The 24,304-nt window shown below is 44.2% G+C and overlaps 1 protein-coding gene across 1 annotated transcript in view; it reads right to left on the bottom strand.

Annotated features, from left to right (window-relative positions):
- AHCY (adenosylhomocysteinase) overlaps window positions 1–23,486 on the bottom strand; it is a 42,289-nt gene extending 18,803 nt beyond the window's left edge. Inside the window, exons 1-5 of the mRNA XM_033963817.1 lie at window positions 23,343–23,486; window positions 19,530–19,720; window positions 3,306–3,381; window positions 2,259–2,411; window positions 1,073–1,185 (exon numbers count right to left, since the gene is read on the bottom strand). Of these exons, the coding sequence (XP_033819708.1) occupies window positions 1,073–1,185; window positions 2,259–2,411; window positions 3,306–3,381; window positions 19,530–19,720; window positions 23,343–23,370 (561 nt within the window). The 5' untranslated portion in view covers window positions 23,371–23,486. The remainder of the gene's footprint in view (window positions 1–1,072; window positions 1,186–2,258; window positions 2,412–3,305; window positions 3,382–19,529; window positions 19,721–23,342) is intronic.
- Window positions 23,487–24,304: the final 818 nt, after the last annotated feature.

The following is a 24,304-nucleotide window of genomic DNA, read 5'->3' as shown; positions in this document are numbered from 1 at the left end:
CCAACTTAGCTGCTTTGGAGGCTATTAAGTTGTCATAGAGTTTTTTTTCGTTTGATATTTTTGGATGGTGGATAATAGAATAGTGAATGGGTTCTTCTGTGTCTGATTGAGGAGGATTGATTTAGTCTGTTATTCCAGTAAGTTGGGCTTTCTCCGTTGATAGCCTTGTAAAGTAAGCAGTAGAATTTGAAGTTCAATCTTGCTTCTATTGGAAGCCAATGCGAGTCATGGTCTGCCTCTGTGATATGGTCATATTTTTTTAGTGAATAGACAAGTATTCTGCACCGTCTGCAATTGCTTCATCATGGTCGCGGGACATGGTAGGTATAGTATGTTGCAGTAGTCCAGCGTCCCAAGGATTAGAGATTGTACCAGTAGTAGGAATTGCTTCTTTTCGAAGAATGATCGGATTTTTCTCAGATTTCTCATGGTCATGAAGGATGTCTTTATTATTTTGTTAATTTGGGGTTGCATGTTACAGCTTCTGTCAATAGTGATGGCAAGCAATTTTAAAGTAGGTTGTATTGGGTATGAAAACAAATTTATTACAAGATTAGTTAACGTTGGAGTTTTGTCATTTTCAAGTAGAATGAAATTTGTTTTGTCAGGGTTAAGTTTTAATTTGTGCTCTGTCATCCATATAGCCACTGATTCGAGGGTTCTGTGTATTGTGTTTGCTATGAATATGCATATATAATATGAATATATAATATGCAAAATTCCTTGATTGTAAACACAGAAAAGTAGTATATCAAATCCAATCTCCATTCCCCTATTTACAGCACTTTATGCCATGGGGATGACGCTAGAGGACCTTACCGGACTAGCACAAAACCAATTTCTGTAATTCATCAAGTCGCTAGGACTTGAACACAAGTCGATGGCACTTAATAGAAACACTTATATGCCACTTAAAGCCAACGATGTGCACACAGGAGCTAGCTCCATCTCCTCACACTGCACTGGAATACATACATTTAGTTCTGGAAATAGCACTAAAGGCTCCAATGGGTCATGATGTGGCCCACGCTCCATGCCAAACAATTGGGACTATCTTGAAAACAGCTGTTACCTTTGTGACGGAATCATTGACATTGATTGCAGGAACCTTGAGCGTCCCCTTTGTATTCATCTTGTACAGGTTGTGCACTCCTGTGGTCGTCTCCTCCGAGATACCTCTAATTCCTAAGAAAGAGACCAAAACCAAGCTGAAGAAGTATGATGCACCTTAAGCACATGCTCTGCAAAAGGATTCTGATGGAAGGAAGGTATAGCAACAGCCATGATTCATAACCAAAGTCATTAAGTACAATGTACTAAAGATTCCATAGTTCTAGCATGGTTAGCAGCTGATAACCACTAGCCAGGTTCTGCCTTGGAGAAAGTGAGCCCATGCACCGAACCCCAAGTGAATAAGAGGCCACCTTAAGTCTAAAGGTTTATTTCTATTGCCCAGAAAAATGCAGGCATGCTACAGGCATACTGTGCGCTGCCAGAAGGGATGAGTCGCATGCAGGAAGACAACAGACTCAGGAGTTTCATTGCATTAGGTGTAAGTAGCTTCCCAATACTCTGTTCAAAAGACTCAAAGATCACACATCAGCATTTTTACCACTTTTTGTTTTGATAAGATGAGGATCTGAAGTGGACAGAGGGCTAGATTGTTTGATGTATGATTATTTGTTTGAAATATGGATTATATTGTCTTGAGTGGAAGGATATTACTGCTTTATCCATGAGTGCCTGGTGGCATGTTGTGTGTCAACAGGGTTCTAAGGCAGGTGTCCCCAAACTCAGTCCTTGAAGGCTGCAGTTCTTTAGGTTTTCAAGATTTCCACAATGAATACGCATATAACAGAGGCAGAGAATATGAATACGTCCCATACATATTTATCATGGAAATCCTGAACCTGGTCCTGATGGCCCATGTTTGCTGAAACAGCTTCTTTTGGGCTGGCCTGTGTGCTGTGGTACAGAGGGATGCAGGTTCTTATCCCCTGTAAATCAGGGCCTGGGCGTGCCATGAAAAGGTATGCAAGAGGCCTGAAAAAAAAAAAATTTTTTTTTAAAAAAAAAAAAAGGGGGAACATGTATTCATCTCACTGTTAAGGCTCTAATGGTTACCGACTGGCACCAATCTCAGGCCTTAAAATAGAAGCACTCCCCTCCTCCCAATACAGCCACTCAGGCCACATCAAAAATGAAGACAAAGCCATGAAAGAAAGTTACAGACTATGGTGGGCAGCGTTATGTGGTACCTTGCAGCAGCTCGGGGTACTTGGTATGTACGAGATTGGTCAGGTCTCCTCCATCATCCAAAATCATGTTCAGCGGCTTCTCATCCCTGAAGAACAGCGTCTGCTCAATGCACCACACATACTCCTCATCTGTTTCGCCCTTCCAGGCGTACACTGAAAACGGCATGTGAACAGACATCAGTCGGACAAAAACAGCAGCATATACTTAGATAACCTTGGGCCGATCGCACCTCCCACGTGACGGCAACGATACATTCAGACGTCTGCCCCATCAACTTTTGATGGTTCAAGACAAATCTATTAGGGGAGAGGGACAAACCTGACGTGCAAAAATCTGATCAACTCAAAATAAGCCTCCTGCAAGCTTCAGTTTTTCATGGTTAGATGCCAATAAAAAGCTGCATTGAGGCAAAGCTGGAGAGAGCAGAGCCAGCGATAGCAATGCTATTTCACTTTGGTTTGACTCAGACAGTTTTTGTTTAATAGAGAGCATCATTTTAAGTATGCTGTTAATGAAGCAGGCTGTCCCATGACAATTATTTTTCACATGTGTTTCTGGAGTCTAATTCTAAAAATACTATGTAATTTACATCTGAAGGAAGTTCTTGGGATGTTTCTAACAGTCTGAGCAGCTGCTGTTGACTAAGTTGGAAAGAATATGCAGGCTTCTGAATGGGCATTTCAATGCCATACAAAGCGGAGATGGTCTTTAGGGTGTATAGGGGTTCTAGCACTATCCAACCAGTTAACAGTACCTATATGCACCATAGTTAGAAGGGAAAAATATTTTTATACATCAGGGTTTGGAGTCCTGCACATCCTAAAGCACCCCAAAGGAGCATTACAGAGCACATAAGTTACTACTATGATTTCTACGCAGCGCTGTACAGAGTCACAAAGAAGACAATCCCTTCATTTCCTGGGCCCATTCACCTACCCTATCCCAGTCCACGGGAGAACAGCATTTCCTGCTCTCTTTGAAACACTACAACGCTACGCTTAAATCCTTTTCTTACCCCTTTCTATTTCAACCTGCCTCGTACTTACCGGGGACCCCTGTCTTTGCGATAGCAGCAGCTGCATGGTCTTGAGTGGAGAAAATGTTACAGCTGGACCACTGGACCTGAAAAAGATACGGCAGGACTGCTAGAAAGTACTGAGAAAGCAGCCCTCTCCCCCCCACACAACAGAAGGAAAGGTTTAAAGGAAAACAAAAATGAGAAAAGCATCCTGGGCATTGGAAAGTGTATAGGTTGGGGGTTGGAGGGGTATACTGGGGGAACTTGGGGAGGCTCCCTTCTAGATTTTTCTACAGGGGTCTGTTTTTGCTTTGTATGGTTGTTTTGTGATGTTGATGGAGGGGGTTATTTTATTATTATGGACAAAATTTGATGACTTGGACTTTGTTGATTTTCGGATTGTACTTGTTTCTCTTTGCTGGCAGTTTCTTCTTTATGTGGTACTTTTGTTCTTTGGCTGCTCTGTTGTCATCAGTAAAATTGTTTATACATAAAAAATGAAAAAGCTTCTCTCTGCGCATCTGCTTATACACACTGTTTTTTCTTCAGGATAAAGAATCTATATTGAGACTATTATAGTTTGATAAATGTTTCTTATTTGGGTGAGAGAATATATGCGATTCCAGATGTCTCATGTTGGACACAACAAAGACAAAGACATTTTTCATCATTTTGTTCATCTGTTTATTGATCTAGGGGCTTTATTTCAGCTGTGTTTTCCTTGTAAATGTCTATTTCCTATCAAGGAAACGGATATATTTTTAGGACAGCACTCAACTGCAATTCTTCTAGAAAGAAAGGAATCTCCAGGTCTTCTGCTTCCTACTCATTCAGGTCCCGACGTATCAGCAGTAGCTTTTACTCGCATTTTAAGATTTTCTTATTGATACCAACTTCATTTGGGGTTTTCTATTTGTTATGCCCTCCATTGATTGACTATAGATGGTTTATTTTGTTTCCTTATTAAAATAGTAAATTTGCTGTGAGATACTGCCTGACTATTATATAAGTGAAAATATAAAAAAAAAAAAGAACATTCAAAACCTACAGGTTCAGATAGTTTTCAATATTTTATTGACAAAGCTTGTAGTCTTGAACTGATCAAAAACCTGTTCCAACGACACAAATCTGGCCTGAATCTTAGCATGTATCCTAAGGGTTAACAAAGCAACAAATTGGGCCATATTACTCTAAGGTGTCCACAGCAATTGGTGGAGAGATTTACCAGCAAAATCAGTTTTGTTTGCTTTTTTAGAAGGAGGCTAGAGCCTTGGCAACTTCAGGAGAGATTTTCTTCCCTCCTCCTAGTTGGCCTACAGGCACCCCTCAAGGATGCCAAATGCAGCCAACACTATGGTTCCCCTGTAGGGGGATGTATGCAGTGTTTCGGACACAACCCCAATTCTGTAGAAGAGTGTCACTATCAGTAAATAGAGGAAAGCAACAAACCCCAAAATAAGCAGGAAGTGTTGAATGTCTAGGGAATTATCTACACCAATCCTTGATCTCAACTAATCTGTCTGCTGGCAACAGGAAGCATTTCCATGGAAAATTTATTGTATAAGTGGCAAACAGCAAATAGGCAAAGCTAGCAATATTTCTCTTTTGTAACCCCCTATTAGTTTGGGAACCTACCAAACTGTACGTCAATACGAGGAAGGGAGAGCTATTTTGGTTTCCAAGTTTCTCCTCAAAAGACAACTCTACTCCATTTAATCGTAATGTGCTCCTGCTTGGAGGATCCTTTCATTTCTCATGTGCCTCCTTCCACCATCATCTTTTGCGCAATTTAGCTATTTTATTCTACTTTCTGAAGAGAGGAATGCTTATGTGATTACTGAATGATTGGGTGGCAAGATCAATAGTTGTTACAGTTGATTCAGCTACCTTGTTCCAGAGACATTCTGGAAATAGAGAAGATTGTGTCTATGGCTGTTTACTTCATTATTCTTGGGGAAGGCGTTAGCTAGAGGTTTCCTGTGTTCTGAAGTCAGGCATCTGATATTTTAGTTCATTTCATTGGAAATTTTAGTTATAGAAGTTTAAGAAGCCAGAAATGAAGTTACAGAACTCACGTTGTGTGCCATAACCTGGGTAGGCTGTACCTAGAACATCAGCTCACGCTTCTAGGAGTTACATGCTTTCTATGGCTGTAAAAATGGGGTCTCGGCCACAAAGTTTGAGGAGCGCTGGTTTATTAAGAACTTCCTCAAAAAAAAAAAAAAGCAAAATCTGGACAGCAGAAGGGAAAGATGTAGCATATGAATTTATTAAGGAATGCAACCTAGTGTGTGTATCCTACAGCCAGGTTGGGAGCTAGCTGGGTTACACAGTACTGGCTTCACACAATATAGATGACTAATTATGGAGAAAAGTATTTTCTATTTACACTAGCCAAAGCTGTTCTGCAAGTGTTATTCCAGCTGTTACTAACAACTTGGTCTCAACAAATGCAAGAGTCTCCCTTGTAACTATACTTAGGAGGTCTCTTAAAGATGAATGCATGTTATCCGCCAAAGGACCCATTTTATTCTTATGGGCCCTGCTGCAGAAAACATGCACTGATCTTTAGTAAAAGGCACCCTTAATGAGCTACAACATCTAATTCACTGGGCATTTTTTTTCTGAACAGCTAGTCAGAGCAATGAGTCAACAAACATCTCATCATACAACTTAAACAGCTGTTGATGGTGTCAGACAGGACCAAGATATGAGCACTTGGGCCACCCCAATACCCACAAAAAGGGCCTTGGAGTTGTCTGACATCCTACACACCTATCCCAGAACAAACAGAACCCCCAAGATATACATTCACCCTACACTGTGCAGTTATATGCGTTTCTTCATTCTGGCTACCTAATAATCTCACACATACCGATAGGAAGAAAAATTGTACAAAATAGAGAAGGGCATCAATTATATAGCACTTAAAGCTATCTCAGGACAATTTAGACAAAGCAAAAACAAAGACAAAAGAGTTGAGGATCTGTAATCCCAGCCCAGAGACGTTTTTCTCCGAGACAGAACAACATAGTAGATGATGGCACTAAAAGACCCAAATGGTCCATCCAGTCTGCCCAACCTTACCCTCTCTTTAAATTACTGATCTAATTTACATGTTCCTTCTTGGCTATTTCTGGGCCAGAACCCAAAGCTCTGCCCAGTACTGTGCTTAGGTTCCATCTACTGAATTCCCCATCAAATCTCACTCCAGCCCATCTAAACAGTTTCCCTTGGGAGATGTTGCCATTCCCCCAAAAGACAAATGCATGTGTATTAGAGAGGATAAGCCCCCCTCCCCGAAAGCACAGTTACTTACCGTAACAGGTGTTATCCAGGGACAGCAGGCAGATATTCTTGACTGATGGGTGACGGCACCGACGGAGCCCCGGTACGGACAATTTTAGAGTGATTGCACTCTAAGAACTTTAGAAAGTTCCAGCTCGGCCGCACCGCGCACGCGCGAGTGCCTTCCCGCCCGACAGAGGCGCGCGGTCCTTCAGTTAGTATAAGCCAGCTAAGAAGCCAACCCGGGGAGGTGGGTGGGACGCAAGAATATCTGCCTGCTGTCCCTGGATAACACCTGTTACGGTAAGTAACTGTGCTTTATCCCAGGACAAGCAGGCAGCATATTCTTGACTGATGGGTGACCTCCAAGCTAACAAAAAGAGGGATGGAGGGAAGGTTGGCCATTAAGAAAACAAATTTTGCAAAACAGATTGGCCGAAGTGTCCATCCCGTCTGGAGAAAGCATCCAGACAATAATGAGATGTAAAAGTGTGAACTGAGGACCAAGTAGCAGCCTTGCAGATTTCCTCAATAGGAGTGGAACGGAGGAAAGCTACAGATGCTGCCATTGCTCTGACTCTATGGGCCGTGACAGAACCTTCCAGTGTCAGTCCGGTCTGAGCATAACAGAATGAAATGCACGCTGCCACCAATTAGACAACGTACGTTTAGAAACGGGACGTCCCAATTTATTTGGATCAAAGGACAGAAAAAGTTGAGGGACTGATCTGTGGGGTTTCGTACGCTCTAGATAGTAAGCCAGAGCCCTTTTACAATCCAAAGTATGTAGAGCTTGTTCTCCAGAATGAGAATGAGGTTTTGGAAAGAAAACCGGTAGAACAATGGATTGGTTGAGATGGAATTCAGAGACAACCTTAGGGAGAAACTTTGGATGTGTACGCAGAACCACCTTGTCATGGTGAAAAACCGTAAAGGGTGGATCTGCGACCAGTGCATGAAGCTCACTGACCCTCCTGGCAGAGGTAAGGGCAATAAGGAAAAGCACTTTCCAAGTGAGAAACTTGAAAGGAGAGGTAGCCAAAGGTTCAAATGGAGGCTTCATTAAGGCAGAAAGAACCACATTGAGATCCCAGATAACAGGAGGGGCTTTAAGAGGTGGTTTCACATTGAAAAGCCCACGCATGAACCTGGACACCAGGGGATGAGCTGAGAGAAGTTTTCCATGGACTGGCTCATGAAAAGCTGAAATGGCACTGAGGTGGACTCTGATGGAAGAAGACTTAAGGCCAGAGTCAGACAAAGAGAGCAAATAGTCCAACAACGTCTCCACTGCCAGGGAAGTGGGATCAAGATGATGAAGAAAACACCAGGAGGAAAATCTCGTCCACTTCTGATGATAACATTGCAGAGTGGTTGGTTTCCTGGAGGCATCCAGAATGGAACGAACAGGCTGAGATAAAAGAGTATCATGAGACGTCAGCCCGAGAGATACCAAGCTGTCAGGTGCAGAGACTGGAGGTTGGGATGTAGAAGGGTTTCCTGCTGTTGTGTAAGCAGAGAAGGAAACAGAGGAAGAAGAAAAGGTTCCCTGGAACTGAGTTGAAGTAGAAGGGAGAACCAATGTTGCCTGGGCCACCTCGGAGCAATCAGAATCATGGTGGCTCGTTCCCTCTTGAGCTTGAATAAGGTTCTCAACATTAGAGGCAGAGGAGGGAAGGCGTACAGGAACAGATTCGACCAGTCGAGGAGAAAAGCATCCGCTGCCAGACGGTGAGGAGAGTAAAGTCTGGAGCAGAATAGGGGCAGCTGGTGATTGTGAGGAGCTGCAAAGAGGTCTATCTGAGGAGTGCCCCATTGAGTGAAGATAGACTGCAGAGTTACAGGATCGAGTGTCCACTCGTGAGGCTGGAGAATTCTGCTGAGTTTGTCCGCTAAAGAATTCTGTGCTCCCTGAATGTAGATAGCTTTCAGGAAGAGATGGTGATCTATGGCTCAATTCCAGATCTTTTGGGCTTCTTGGCATAAAAGGCGAGAGCCTGTCCCACCCTGTTTGTTGATGTAGTACATCGCAACTTGATTGTCTGTGCACAACAGAAGGACCTGAGGAAAGAGAAGATGTTGGAAGGCCTTGAGGGCATAAAATATCGCTCTGAGTTCCAGGAAATTGATTTGATGCTTCTTTTCCTGGGCTGTCCAAAGACCTTGAGTCTGGAACTCGTTCAAGTGAGCTCCCCATGCATAAAGAGAGGCGTCGGTGGTGATGACCAGTTGATGAGGGGGCTGATGGAACAGAAGACCTCTGGATAGATTTGAGGATACCAACCACCATTGAAGAGACTGACGAAGAGATGATGTCACAGATATGTGTCGTGAGCAAGGATCCGTCGCTTGGGACCACTGAGTAGCCAGGGTCCATTGAGGAGTGCGCAGGTGAAGACGTGCGAGGGGTGTGACATGAACTGTGGAAGCCATGTGACCCAAGAGAATCATCATTCGCTTTGCTGAGATGGACGGCAGTGGAAGCACCTGCTGACATAGAGACTGAAGAGTCTGGAGACGATTGGACGGTAGGAACGCTCTCATGAGGGTTGTGTCCAAGATAGCTCCTATGAATTGAAGCCTCTGAGTGGGGATGAGATGAGATTTGGGTAAATTGATCTCGAACCCTAGAATTTGAAGAAACCTGATGGTCTGGTTGGTGGCTTGGAGCACTGTCTGAGAAGAATTGGTCTTTATCAACCAATCGTCTAGGTAAGGAAACACCTGAAGGTGGTGGGAGCGTAGAAAAGCAGCTACCACAATCAGACATTTGGTAAACACTCTTGGAGAGGAGGCAAGGCCGAAGGGTAGCACCTTGTATTGGTAATGACAACGATTGACCATGAAGCGGAGGTATTGTCTGGAAGCCAGATTGACTGGTATGTGAGTGTATGCTTCTTTGAGATCGAGGGAACATAGCCAGTCGCCTTGATTCAGTAGAGGATAAAGAGTGGCTAGAGAGAGCATTTTGAACTTTTCTTTGACCAGATATTTGTTGAGATCGCGGAGATCTAGAATGGGTCTGAGATCTCCTGTTTTTTTGGGGACCAAAAAGTAACGGGAGTAGAATCCCTGTCCTTTTTGATCTAGAGGGACCTCCTCTATGGCATTTAGAATGAGAAGGGATTGAACCTCCTGGAGAAGAAGAAGAGACTGAGGTGTGTGCAAAGCAGACTCTTTTGGTTGACTTGGAGGAGGTAGAGATTGGAAGTTGAGAGAGTAGCCGTGTTGAATGATATTCAGGACCCACTGATCTGACGTGATAAGTTCCCAACGGCTTATGAAATAAGAAAGGCGTCCTCCTATAGGCTGTGGAATTTGGGTAGAAGGAGCAAGACTGGCTATGTTTTGGAGAACCAAGTCAAAAGGGCTGAGTGGACTTTTGAGCAGGTGTAGGTTTTACCTGCTGTTGCTGCTGAGGTTGTCTAGCAGCTGGACGTTGTTGCCTCTGACGTCTCGGCTGTTGTGCAGTTTGAGGCAGAGGGCGAGCCACAAATCTACGCTGGTAGGATGACTGTGGACGAAAAGGCCTGGATGGAGGAGGCTTTTTAGGCTTCAGAAGTGTGTCCCATCTGGTCTCATGAGCGGACAATTTTTGAGTTGTGGAGTCCATGGAATCTCCAAACAGCTCATCCCCTAAGCAAGGTGTATTGGCTAGCCTATCTTGGTGGTTAACGTCCAGTTCTGAAACACGAAGCCAGGCTAGTCGTCGCATGGCCACTGACATGGCTGTGGCCCTGGAGGTCAGCTCGAAAGTATCATATATGGATCTTACCATGAATTTTCGGAGCTGCAACAGAGATGAACAAGTCTGGTGAAAAGAAGGCTTTTTCCGATCAGGAAGATATTTCTCAAAAGCAGTGAGATTTTGGATTAAATGCTTAAGGTAAAAAGAGAAATGGAAAGCATAATTTCCTGATCGATTAGCTAACATAGCGTTTTGGTATAGCCTTTTACCAAACTTGTCCATAGATTTGCCTTCTCTGCCAGGAGGGACTGAGGCATAAACACTAGCCCCTTTGGACTTTTTTAAGGTGGACTCAACCAAAAGGGACTCATGAGGTAGTTGGGGCTTGTCAAACCCAGGGATAGGAATGACTTTATACAATGAGTCTAATTTTCTGGGAGCTCCAGGAATAGTCAGAGGAGTTTCCAGATTTTTATAAAACGTCTCTCTCAGAATATCATGGAGAGGTAATTTAAGATATTCCTTTGGGGGCTGGTCAAAGTCCAAAGCATCCAAAAAAGCCTTGGATTTCTTTGACTCAGCCTCCAAAGGAATGGAGAGAGAGTCACACATTTCCTTCAAAAAGGAAGAAAAGGAAGACACTTCTGGTTTAGAAGAGGCTCCTAAAACAGACGGGTCCTCATCACCAGAAGAGCATTCTCCCTCCGAAAGAAGAGGATCCTCTGAGTCACCCCATAAGTCAGGGTCTCGAACCTGATAACTCCGGTCTCGAGACTCTGGAGTAGAAGGCTCTAAATGCCGGGACTTGTGAAGAGACTTCCCCGACCTGCCAGATTCGGTACCGGGAGATGCTACGGTACGCACCGGAGCCGAAGTCTGTACAGCTTGATGGTGAGCTCTCGGCTCCGGCGCTAGAATCGGCATGGAGACAGAGGAAACCGACTGTACCGGTACCGATAGAGTGGGCGTCGATAAAATAGGACGGTCCACTATCGGTACCGGTGGCTCAGACTGGACTGGTACCGGTATGGTCGATGCCAGGACTGAAGGTAAGAGGTGCTGTAGCTGTTCTTTAAGTTGCGCCCTCAGAACAGTAGCTATACGCTCCTCAAGGGAAGGCACCGGTACCGTCTTTTTCTTTAAAGGTACCTGCGGTGCCGCTCTACGCTCCGAGGATGAGGACCCCGATGTCGAGGGGCTCACCTCTATTGGAGCGGAGCGCTTCCGTGAGCGCCTCGAGGTCGGCAGGATTGGGCTCGCTGCCACTGAGACCGGAGGACGTTCTAACGGGGAAGGCTTCTTAGCCGGCTTACCTGGAGGCGACACCGCCGCGGTATCGCGTGGTGTCGAAGATGTGGGTGCCGACTGCACCGGTGCCGATGTCTGTACCGGTGTAGAATCAGACATTTCGGCACCAAACAATAATTTTTGTTGAATCTCACGATTCTTAAGAGTTCTCTTTTTCAAAGTTGCACAGCGGGTGCAGGTGGACGCTCGATGGTCGGGACCAAGACACTGAAGGCACCAATTATGAGGATCCGTCAGTGAAATTGGCCGTGCACACCGCTGGCACTTTTTGAAGCCGGGTTGGGGGGGCATGAATGTAAAAACGGCTTCAGCCAAATCGAAGGCCGAGGCCTCGATGGTGGCTATAGGCCCCGCTGGGGCAAAACCGAAAATAATGGAAAAACAATAAAGAAACAATTTTTTTTTTTTTTTTTTTTTAGAAAATAATAAAAAAAGGAAAGGAAATATTATCTCCTGAACCAGTTTTCGCGAGCGGGAATTCACGAAAGATTCTCTCACAACGGCCGTTGAGAGAGACGCGTCTTCTTAGCTCCGCGGAAACTAAGAAACTGAAGGACCGCGCGCCTCTGTCGGGCGGGAAGGCACTCGCGCGTGCGCGGTGCGGCCGAGCTGGAACTTTCTAAAGTTCTTAGAGTGCAATCACTCTAAAATTGTCCGTACCGGGGCTCCGTCGGTGCCGTCACCCATCAGTCAAGAATATGCTGCCTGCTTGTCCTGGGATAAACTAGGAGTTCATGTTTTATGGGTTTCTCAGTCACATGTTTAGTTAGTTCACATAACCTTTTAGTGTAGTTAAGGTAAAACTATAAACCTTCCTTTGTTTTTTGTTAAATCTCATGTGTCTAGCCAAACTCTGGATTGTGTCATTTCTCTGTTACCAACCAAACTTAAATTGGCCCCTTAACTGACGGGTCATGATTGATGCATAGGGAATATATTTCTATGCATCTCTCAGGGTCACAGGTGGCTTCTTACCCTTTCCTTGACCCGTCATGTATCTTATCTGTAGAAATAACTTAGAAATAAGTAGACAAACAGAATAACTAAATGTGAACCAAAAGAGGGACAGGATGAGAGGCCCTTAGGAGGGAACACAGCAAAACAAGGCTCTGTGGATGTTTGAGGGAGTTAGACCAGAGATAAGATAACAGTTATTGGAGCAATGCAAAAGTGTCATAGGACAAGGACAAAATTTAACTTCAAAGGTTCAGGAAAGAAAAAAGTAGGAACCAAAGGCAATTAAAAGGGGCCGCTTTATTACAGCATTCTTGAGAGGCCATCCTGATAACCCTGTCTTCTTCATGCCAGGTCCAGTGGCTCACATCTCCAATTAGTTACCATTGCTTAAGCTCATATCGGTTCTTCTGGTGCAGAGTTTTTGTCAGAAAATGAAATTGTGTGTTCATGAAAAATTAAAGTCAAGCGCTGTATTAAACCTTTCCACATCTCCATTCTTAAAAAAAAAAAACCCATGCAAATATGATTAAGTGGCTCTGTATAATTAAATTGCCCAGGCAGCAACATGCTCTATAAAATCTCTGCTATGCCTAAGAGAGTTCCCATTTGCTCTCAGCTCCTTAGACAAAACCATCTGCGATTCAGTATACAGGATGTTTAGATCACTGTACAGGAGAAATATGGCTTTTATTAGAACACATTTCTGGGATAAACAATCAACTTTGGATTAATTTTGACAACTACTAACCTTTGTAAAAAGAGTGAAAAACTGGATAAGATATTGACAAGCTGCAGTTTTGCTCTTCATAGCTTATGTCTGAATTGAAAACCTTATTTCAAAAAGTAATACCACTATAATGACCATCAATTTCTCCCCAAACCTATACCTGCACATTTATTCATTCATAAAACCTGCTTGATTGCTCTTGCAACCAAAATTAGTCAAGGCTGTTAACAGAGAAAGAATTAAAAAAACAAACAAAAAAGTACAATAATGTATAAAAATATACAAGGATTCTTCAAAAAGTTTCCACATCTTCATATTTTTGCAGGAAATGGTTAGGGCGGAAGAAGTGGTAAGAGGGGGTGTCATAGAATGTCATGTGACTAGTCAGGCAAGCCAGCTTACCTTATGTGGAAAAGTGATTGCTTTTGAGATGTTTAATAGGTGTTTAAAACACTAAAAGTGTTGAAACTTAGAAGATTCCTCGTATAAAGCAAACAAGAATAAATTAGTATTAAAAAGAACTAGCATACTGCAACCTCAAACATGGATTTTGTGACTCCACTTGAGTTGCAGTCTAGAGTTTGGGAACAGCTGTATTGACCTTGAGATAAAATGGATCTAATTGCATCTTTCACAGTACAAAAAAAAGATTTTACCAGAGAACTTGGCATCTTGAGTTACAAACTGGAAACTAGTCACACCTAAAGAACATAGTGAGGGAAGGTAGTGTCTGCATCAATCACCAATTATACACTGCAAAATCGGTGTTTCCAGTTTGTCCGATACTGCTATTAACAGATGGTGCACATAGCAGTTAGCATAGCAGGGTTTAAAAAGAGGTTGGGATAAATTTCCTAAAAGGGAAGCCAATAGGCTGTTATGGAGATGGCTTGGGGAAATCCACTGCTTATTCCCATGATAAGCAGCATAAAGTCTGTTTTACTCCTTGGGATCTTGCCAGGTACCTGTGACTTGGGTTGGCCACTGTTGGAAAAAAGATACTGGCTTAATGGACCTTTGGATTCTTGTTTGGTTATCATATGGCTTCCCAAAAAGGAGCGCAGATTGAGACATCTGGGTTTTATTTCCATTGCTTTCAATAAAGTAAAACCAAGATATCTTAATCCAAACTCTTTTTTCCGGGAACCATATAGTAACCCTATTCTTATATTATGTTAATTTCTTATGGGGGCGTGGCTTGGAAGTGCAGCCGGATGGTTGGGTGGTGATCGAGCTCTGCAATTACAAGCTTTATGAAAGAAGTAATAAGCCACTAATTTAGTTTCATTTTATTGAATTTGAGAGATTTCAAGTCCGATAATGGCTACAAGTAAGCAGATGAAAAATGAAGTGACTAGCACAAGTGGAGGAGGTGCTAAAAGATCAAAGTTAGATCATGTGAATCCTGCGAAAGTGCCGTTGCCGAAAGAGGATAATGGAGACATTTTCGCTCAGCTGAAACTAATTACTGACATAGTTTCGGACAACGCAAAAAATTTGCAGGAGATGAAGGAAGAAGTAAAATGTCTTACAGCACGTATGGAACGATTTGAATTAAAAGTGGATCAGATGGAAAAAAGAATGAAAGCAAATGAAGTGGAGTTAAAGAGATGCAAATCATACAAAGAAAAAGTGGATATTCTTTCTAAAGAAATGGAGGATTCTATTAATAGGGGAAAACGGAATAATTTAAGGATTATTGGGCTCCCTGAAGGTGTTGAAAATAATGATGCCATCTCTTTCCTTGAACATTTTCTTTCTTAGATTCTGCCACTCAAGTTAAAATATCCTTTGGAGTTTGAGAGAGCTCATAGGATTCCCTAATGCTGACATTCAATCCAAGTAAACAACCGGGGCTGCCTAAAGAAACATGGTAATCATATTCTGTCCTGAAAGCCCCCGCCGCAGCTCCTCTCTCGATCCTGCTGCAGTTCGAGAGAGGAGCCGTGGTGGCAGCTTGAGCATAGTGCAGTGAGAGCCAGGGGCACGCATGCGCAGTCGTGTTTCCGCGACAGATCAGGGAACACGACTTTTGAGTGCGCATGCGCGGCCTAGCATTTTATTATATTAGATACTGAGAAGTATAGTTTTAGATGGGGGGGTGTTATCTCATATGTGATTATAAGATGATGATATATACTATTTAGATATAATATGTAAATGATGGTATTAGAATAGAGAGGGAATTAATAGGGAGAAATTTGTTCCATTTTCATATTAAACTTATGTTAATTTAATATCTTCTTTTTTGTTGGAGGATATTTAATTTGGTGGGGTTATATTTTTATGATTTAATAACTAGTAATAACTTGATTATAATTAAGTTTGATTGGGATATGATTAGAGGATACGAGTCTCTTTTTAAATACATCATTATTAATTGTCATTATTTGTGTATGAAATTATAGTTGTGGTGGGGTTTAATTGGGTCTTCATACAAATTATATGGACGGATTTTATTTGTTATCTTATTTTGTTTTAACAGTGTTTCAGTTGATTTGTTTTAAAATGAAGGTTTTTGGGATTTGAGAATTCTATTATAATTTCTATAATTGTATTGTGAGTTGCATTCTAATTATTATATCAACATTTTGAGGGTATTATATTATTTATATATATATATATATATAAAAGATTCATAGAACATAATTAGTTAAGTTTAAGAAATGCAAAGAGATTTTATTTTTAGATAATATGAATTTTTGAAAGTTCTTTTTAAAGTTCATATATTGATATTAATCTTTGTTTAATGATATATATTAATGTTAGGTTAATAATGATTGATTTTTGTCCTTTAATTTTAGCATTTTTGAGGCTTATTATATTGATATAATTAATTTTAATCTTAAGCTTGTGGGGAGCATTTCAGTACCTACTATCAAATGTGCGTTTTCAAGTTTTCAATGGCGTATGGGTGGGATGGGGGGATAGGGTGGGATGGGGTAATGGGTATAAGGTTCTGATTCAAAAATTTAATTTTAGGAAAATGGTTCTTATTCATGAATTTTGGAATAATTTGATTTATTTATTTTTGATTTGTTATGCTAATTATAAAATTTATGATGCTTTTAAAATTTTTTCTCCGAATGTGAATGGCCTCAATCAGATTAAAAGAAAAAAAAAAACATTAGCTTTCTTAAAAAAGCAGAATGCGGATATTTATTACATTCAAGAGACTCATCTGTCTATAATGGAATCAAAAAAATTGGAAGGGGGTTGGGTGAAACATTGTTTTTTCGCTCCTGCAGTTGGGAAAAAAGCAGGGGTAGCTATTCTTATCAATAAAAAGTGTTCAGAAAATTTTAAATTACCGTATTTTCACGCAAATAACACGCACCCGTATAAAACGCGCACACGGATATAGCGCGCAGAAATCACGATGATTTGCACAAAAACTTTGATATACCGCGCTCACGGGTATACCGCGCATGCTGCCCGACGCTCCTTTCGCCCGCCCTGACTTTCCGTGCGCTGTCCCGACTCTCCGTTCACCCCCCCTGACTTCCATGCACTGTCCCCCCTTGAAGGTCTGTCCCCATCCTGAAAGCCTGATGCCCCCCCCCGACGTCCGATACATCCCTCCCCCCGAAGGACCGCCGACTCCCCAACAATATCGGGCCAGGAGGGAGCCCAAATCCTCCTGGCCACGGCGACCCCCTAACCCCACCCCGCACTACATTACGGGCAGGAGGGATCCCAGGCCCTCCTGCCCTCGACGCAAACCCCCCTCCCCCCAACGACCGCCCTCCCCAAGAACCTCCGACCGCCCCCCCAGCCGACCCGCGACCCCCCTGGCGACCCCCACGACCCCCCACCCCCCTTACCTTTGGTAGTTGGGCCAGAAGGGAGCCCAAACCCTCCTGGCCACGGCGACCCCCTAACCCCACCCCGCACTACATTACGGGCAGGAGGGATCCCAGGCCCTCCTGCCCTCGACGCAAACCCCCCCCCCCCCCAACGACCGTCCCCCCCAAGACCCTCCGACCGCCCCCCAGCCGACCCGCGATCCCCCTGGCAACCCCCACGACCCCCCCACCCCCCTTCCCCGTACCTTTGGTAGTTGTCCGGACAGACGGGAGCCAAACCCGCCTGTCCGGCAGGCAGCCAACGAAGGAATGAGGCCGGATTGGCCCATCCATCCTAAAGCTCCGCCTACTGGTGGGGCCTAAGGCGCGTGGGCCAATCAGAATAGGCCCTGGAGCCTTAGGTCCCACCTGGGGGCGCGGCCTGAGGCACATGGTCGGGTTGGGCCCATGTGCCTCAGGCCGCGCCCCCAGGTGGGACCTAAGGCTCCAGGGCCTATTCTGATTGGCCCACGCGCATTAGGCCCCACCAGTAGGCGGAGCTTTAGGATGGATGGGCCAATCCGGCCTCATTCCTTCGTTGGCTGCCTGCCGGACAGGCGGGTTTGGCTCCCGTCTGTCCGGCCAACTACCAAAGGTACGGGGAAGGGGGGTGGGGGGGTCGTGGGGGTCGCCAGGGGGATCGCGGGTCGGCTGGGGGGCGGTCGGAGGTTCTTGGGGGGGACGGTCGTTGGGGGGGAGGGGGGTTTGCGTCGAGGGCAGGAGGGCCTGGGATCCCTCCTGCCCGTAATGTAGTGCGGGGTGGGGTTAGGGGGTCGCCGTGGCCAGGAGGGTTTGGGCTCCCTTCTGGCCCGATATTGTCGGGAAGTCGGCGGTCCTTCGGGGTGGGGGTGCGAGTGGTCCTGCCGGGGGGGGGGGGGGGATGTATCGGACGTCGGGGAGTCGGCCGGAGAAGAGGGCTTGGGCTCCCTCTTGCTCCGATCGTGGATGCGGGTGCGGATGGGAGCGCGTGCGAGCGGTCGTTCGGGGTGGGGGTGCGAGCGGTCCTGCTGGGGGGGGGGTGAATCGGGCGTCGGGCGGGGTGGGAACTATGTTTTAAAACTTTGGTATACCGCGCTCACGCATATAACGCGCGAGGGGTATGCGCGGTAGGTAAAAACGCGTATAACGCGCGCGTTATATGCGTGAAAATACGGTAGTAGGTTCAGATCCGAAGGGTAGATGGGTGCATGTGGAGATGAATATGGGAAATAATAGCCTGGCTTTGTTTAATATATATGCCCCTAATTCGAATCAAAATGAATTTTTTAAGACATTACAGAGATTGTTACTCCCACTGGCTGCTTCCAAATTGGTTGTGGCTGGAGATTTTAACTTTGTTATGGATCCATTATTGTATAAAAAACCTTGTAGAAATATAAAAGCATTAGGGTTAGATAATTTGGGGCATTCATGTGATTTAAAAAAATATTTGGCGTATTCTTCATTTTAATGATCGTGAATTTTCCTTTTGTTCACATGTTCTTAAGTCTTTTTCTAGAATTGATTATATTTTAGTCTCAACTTAATTAGTTCAACAAGTGATTAAAGCTTCTATAGACCCAATTATTCTATCTGATCATGCAGGTGTATGGATTGAACTTCAAATAGATCAGCAAGAGTATAGTAGACCTATTTGGAGATTTTGATAACACATTGCTTGTTGATACAAAATTTTTAGATGAATTAAAAATAAAAATTAATGAATTTTTTCAGTATAATTTATCAGCGAAGCTGTCTATTGACACTGGGCTCAAACTAAGATAATACTATGTGAGCTTATTTATTTATGCAATTTTCTATATTTCTTCCAGGGGGAGCTCAGAACAATTTACATTAATTTATTCAGGAACTCAAGCATTTTTCCCTGTCTGCTCCAGTGGGCTCACTATCTAATATATCTGGGACACTGGGGGACCAAGCGACCCACCTAGGGTCACAAGGAGCAGCGTGGGTTTGAATCCAGAACCTCAAGGTGCTGAGACTGTACCTATAACCCCTGTGTTACACTCTCAGATATATTGTGTTAGGAGATAGCAAGACAGTTAAACAAAGCATGGCAAAACATAACATGACAGACATGGTGTGTGAGAAATACCATGGTGGAGATAGCATAGTATTGCAGAACATAGTATGGCAAACATGGTATTACAAAGCATGACTAACATGTTTGCTATGACTAACATGATTGCTATTTTATTTTGTGCTATTCCTGTGGCTGCCTTCAGTTTGTAGACCTCCAGCCACTCATATGGGACAGGGTAAGGGTGTGTGTGTGGGGGGGGGGGAAATTGAGGGTGTCTTAAGGGTTTTTGTTGTATTATTGTGAGGGGGAGGGGTTTTGACATGTAGTGTTTATTGTGGATATTGTATATATGCTTGCTTATTCATAATTTTTAAAAAATATTTATAAAAAAAAAAATTGTCTATTAAGGTGAGTACCTCTGCTCCAAGGGCAGTCAGTGTCTCGATGAGAACAGCCGTTTGTAGCGTCATGTGGAGGCAACCTGCGATTCGAGCACCTTTCAGTGGTTTTGACTGTGTATACATCTCCCGCATCTTCATCAGCCCCGGCATTTCATTCTCTGCAATCTCGATGGCTTTCCGGCCCCATTCAGCCAGACTGATATCAGCTACAAACAGAAATGAGAAAAGACCATAAGCTGAGAAATCTTGACAAAGTGCACTCATTTCCCCACTCTGGTGTCTGATTGTTAGATAACCTATTTACCAGCCAGGCACACATTGTCTTGCCCTGTCCTGTTGGCCTAATGCTCTACTGCAGGGGTGTCAAATGTCGGCCCTCGAGAGCCGCAATCCAGTTAGGTTTTCAGGATTTCTCCAATGAATATGCATGAGATCTATTTGAATGCACTGCTTTCATTGTATGCTAATAGATCTCATGCACATTCATTGGGGAAATCCTGAAAACCCAACTGGATTGTAGCAACTTCCTCTTTTCCTCCTCCTTCCCGGAACTATCCCAGGTGTAGGCAATTCCAGTTCTCGAGAGCCACCGGCAGGTCAGATTTTCAGAATATCCACAATATGCATGAGATCGATTTGCATTTCAAGGATGCAGTGTATGCAAATCCATTTCATACATATTCATTGTGGATATCCTGAAAACCTGAGCTGCGTGTGGCTCTCAAGGACCAGAATTGCCTATCCCTGCGCTATCCCATATGAATAATGTTTTTCCTTTCTTACCAGATGTGAAAAGAAGCATAACAAGTGAGAACAAATTATACAAACTCAAGATCAGACGGGTCCTAAAGAGACCAGAATCCACACTTGTGTGGTACCTATGTTAAAATCAGAGATTTTTTGATGAGAACATCATTTTACAATGCAGTTGCAACAGCCAGTCATAAAGCATCTTTGGAACATAAATGCCCAAAGTCACATCACACTAAATACAAACCCCAGATACCATAATCTTTTCCTGTGACCTTTGATATCACTTGGCGTCAGCCTGAAGGGTCAAGTCTGAAGGTAAATATGGGATCCTGTTTTCAAAGCCACATCAACAATTAAATGCCCTGGAGTCAAAGTACATACATGAAATTAGTGATAAGTCATTGCCATAAGATGGGCAAAAGAAACAGATAAGACATTACTGGTGTACAAACCATGAATGTACAACTACTGATCTCATTTAGAACACCACTTCGAAACCTCTCTCATACAACCCAGTAAAGCTTTTCAATGTATAAATTATATAATCAAACAAGTATTTCTTAGAAAATAATGTAGATAAATTCTCATTGGGACAAGCTTCTTTTCAAGCAGCCTGTAACCTCTTCAAGGTCAGGAAGGGGCCAATGTACTAAAGATCCTACAGGCAAAATGTGAAAATTCTTCACAACTGATCCACAGCCTCACGTAAGTTCACGGAGGGTCATATAGTGAATATAAGGTCTAGGACCAAGCATCAGGTTTACTACATGGACAGTTTAACATATACAAAAAGAACACAAGAGTTGTCGTACTGGGACAGACTGAAGGTCTATCAAGCCTGGTATCCTGTTTTCAACAGTGGCCAACCCAGGTCACAAGTATTTGACAAAATCCCAGAGTAAAACAGATTTTATGCTGCTTATGCCAATTCTACTACATCTCCATATATATCTGCTTTCTCGGTACACCGATCTCCCATGGTTTTCAATATCACCTCTATGCTGATGACACCTAGATCTACCTCTCCACACCAGATATCTCTACAGGAATTCAGGCCCAAACCATAGCCTGCCTGTCCGACATTGCCATTTGGATATCTCACCACCATCTAAAAATGAATATGGCTAAAACCAAACTATCTTTCCGCCTAAACCCACCTCTGTCCTATTTCTGTGGATAACACTCCTCCTCCCTGTCTTGTCATTTTGCAACTTCAGGGTAATCTTTGACTCTTCTCTAGCTTTTTCTGCTCAGATCCAATAAACCACTAAAACTTGTCACTTCCTCCACTATAATATTACCAAAATCTGACTTCTCCTTTCCAAGCACACTAACAAAACCTTTATCGATGCTCTCGCTTAAGACTACTTCAACATACTTCTCTCACATCTTCCACTCAACCTTCAATACGTTCAAAATGCTACTGCATGACTCGTATTCCGTGAGAGCCGCCATGCTCACGTTACCCATCTCAAGTCACTTCATTGACTTCCCATCTGTTTCTGAATACAGTTCAAACATGTCTTACTGACTTACAAATGCATTCACTCTGTAGCCCAATATCTAGCCTCATTTAACTCCCCCTATGCTACCCCCCCCCATGAACTTCGTTCACCAGGTAAGTCCCTCTTATCTATACCCCTCTTCTCCATCGCCAACTCCAAACTCCGTCCCTTATTTCTTGCAGTGCCAGATGCCTGGAACAGGCTGCCGGAGTCAATACATCATGCTCCATCTCTAACAGTATACAAATCCAAGCTAAAAACCCCACTTTTTAATAAGCTGCTTTCAACTCTTAACTCCTACTCGCTGTCAAATACCCGTCATATCATTCCTTCTGCTAGAAACTCTCCAACCTTAAGATGCTCTGAACTGTTTGTAGTATTGCGGTATATAAAAATAAAGTTATTATTATTGATAGTGTCTGCTCAGAAAAGCTTACAGTCTATTGAACATTAAATGTACAGCACTGTGTACGCCTTTCAGTGCTATAGAAATGATATAGGAGAAATAATAGTATTTTCTATATTTTCTTCTTCCTTTAAAATTTTACCCAAACCACACACACTTTAACTACACCAGTAACTATCTTTTCCCTTTATATTTCGCAATCTTCATTCGAAAACTTTGCAAGTCTCAGCTCAGTTCCCATCAGTCTCCTATAACCAACCCAACATATTTGAACTATTTCAGCAGTCTTGCAACACTCCACTTCATCACTATGACAAATTATTGATTTTTTTTCCCAAACAGTTGCCAATTCAATCAAACGAGTTGCTAAAGGTAAATGACACGACTGGGCAAACTACATTTTTCAACTTTAGCACAGAAGCCAAGGTTTCCTATGACATCGTAAGAAAAAGCCACACCGTGATTTACCTTCAGCAGCAAGAAATGCAACTATGTAATTTCCCGGGGCTTCTGCCAAAGCAAATCCCAAATCAGCCACTGAATCTATGACATATACTTAAGTTTGCAAGCTATTTTTCGTTCTTGCATTGTCCATAAAAGTGTAAAAACACAGTAATGGCAGTTTATGTGCCCGCAAGTGAGAGCATCAACTCGGCAGGCAGAAAGCCCTGTGGTGGGTCCACATGGTCACCCTCTCACCGCTCCCGCAGAGACCTCCCGTTACGTGTCGGGAATTGTAGTTTCTCCCGACACAGCAGCCCGTAGCCTTCCAGCTGCCCAAAGCCACGGCACGACTACAGCTCCCAGAGACCCTTGGGGCCGGGCCGCGCATGCTCAAGAGGAACGCTTCACAGCCAACACGCCGACCGTACGGTGCAAAGTGCATGGTGGGTCGAGAAGCGCGCGGTCTCCCCGACACGGCCACAGGGCTAGCGGTCATGCTAACGGCCCACCTACGTGCGCCCGTCAGGAACCCCGACCCCGCACGGCACGACCTCCCCCCCCTCCTCTTCCAGAGAGGGCACGTGCGGCGCTTCTGCACGTGCCAACCGCCTCACCTGAGGGGAAGCGGTGGGCTCGAGCCCCCACCCCGGTAAGCAAAGGAGCCCCGCGCGCGCCCTCCCGCCGGTACCTTAGTCCCTGCAGCGAGCGAGATCGGCTTACCGACTTTGTAGGGCAGCTTTTCGGACATGATTGGGAGAGAGCGCGAGAGCGGAGCCTGACAGGGGGGGAAAAGCGCGCGCGGCGACCAGCAGACGGGAACCGTGACAGAGGGCGGCACACGCGCGCGCAGCGCCTTAAAAAAAACAAAACACTCCCCTCATTTGCATGCGCTCTCCGTATAAGGAGAGGAAAGGGGCGCGGCTACAGTGTTCTCAGAACGGCGGCCGCCAATAGCAGCGGAGCGTCCGGGTAAAGGGCGGGGATAGCGAACACGTTCCCCGAGATGGAGTAGGGGAGCTTCACACCCAGTGGGTACCTAGGAAAAGGCCAACACAACAGATCCCGCAGTCAATGCCAGCTGAAAACTATGCCCTTTTCATACACAGAACAGAGATACACCCTCCCCAATATGGAATAAAACATAGAAGATGACGGCAGATAAGGGCCATAGCCCATCAGGTCTGCCCACTCTACTGACCCACCCCCAAGTCTACTATCCTAGGGATACCACTCCTGGTGACAGGTTCCCTTGGCTTAATCCTCTAAGGGATCCCACATGGGCATCCCATTTGCTCTTAAATTCTTGCACGCTGTTTGCCTCGATCACCTGCACCGCGAGCTCGTTCCAAAGATCAACCACTCTCTCGGTGAAGAAATATTTCTTGGTGTCGCCATGAAATTTCCCGCCCTGAGTTTGAGCGGATGCCCTCTTGTGGCTAAGGGTCCTTTGAGAAAGAGAATCTCGATACGGTAATATACTTAAATATACGGTAATATACGGTAATATACTTAAACGTCTCGATCATGTCTCCTCTCTCCCTACATTCCTCGAGTGAGTACAGCCGCAAATTTTTCAGCCTTTCCTCGTACGATAGATCCTTGAGCCCCGAGACCATCCTGGTGGCCATCCGTTGCACCGACTCTACTCTCAGCACATCTTTTCAGTAGTGTGGCCTCCAGAA

This window comes from Geotrypetes seraphini, chromosome 11, assembly GCF_902459505.1.
Source record: "Geotrypetes seraphini chromosome 11, aGeoSer1.1, whole genome shotgun sequence".
Classification (NCBI taxonomy): Eukaryota; Metazoa; Chordata; class Amphibia; order Gymnophiona; family Dermophiidae; genus Geotrypetes; species Geotrypetes seraphini.
Note: the sequence above shows the minus strand (reverse complement) of the source record. Positions and strands in the feature narration are given on the sequence as shown.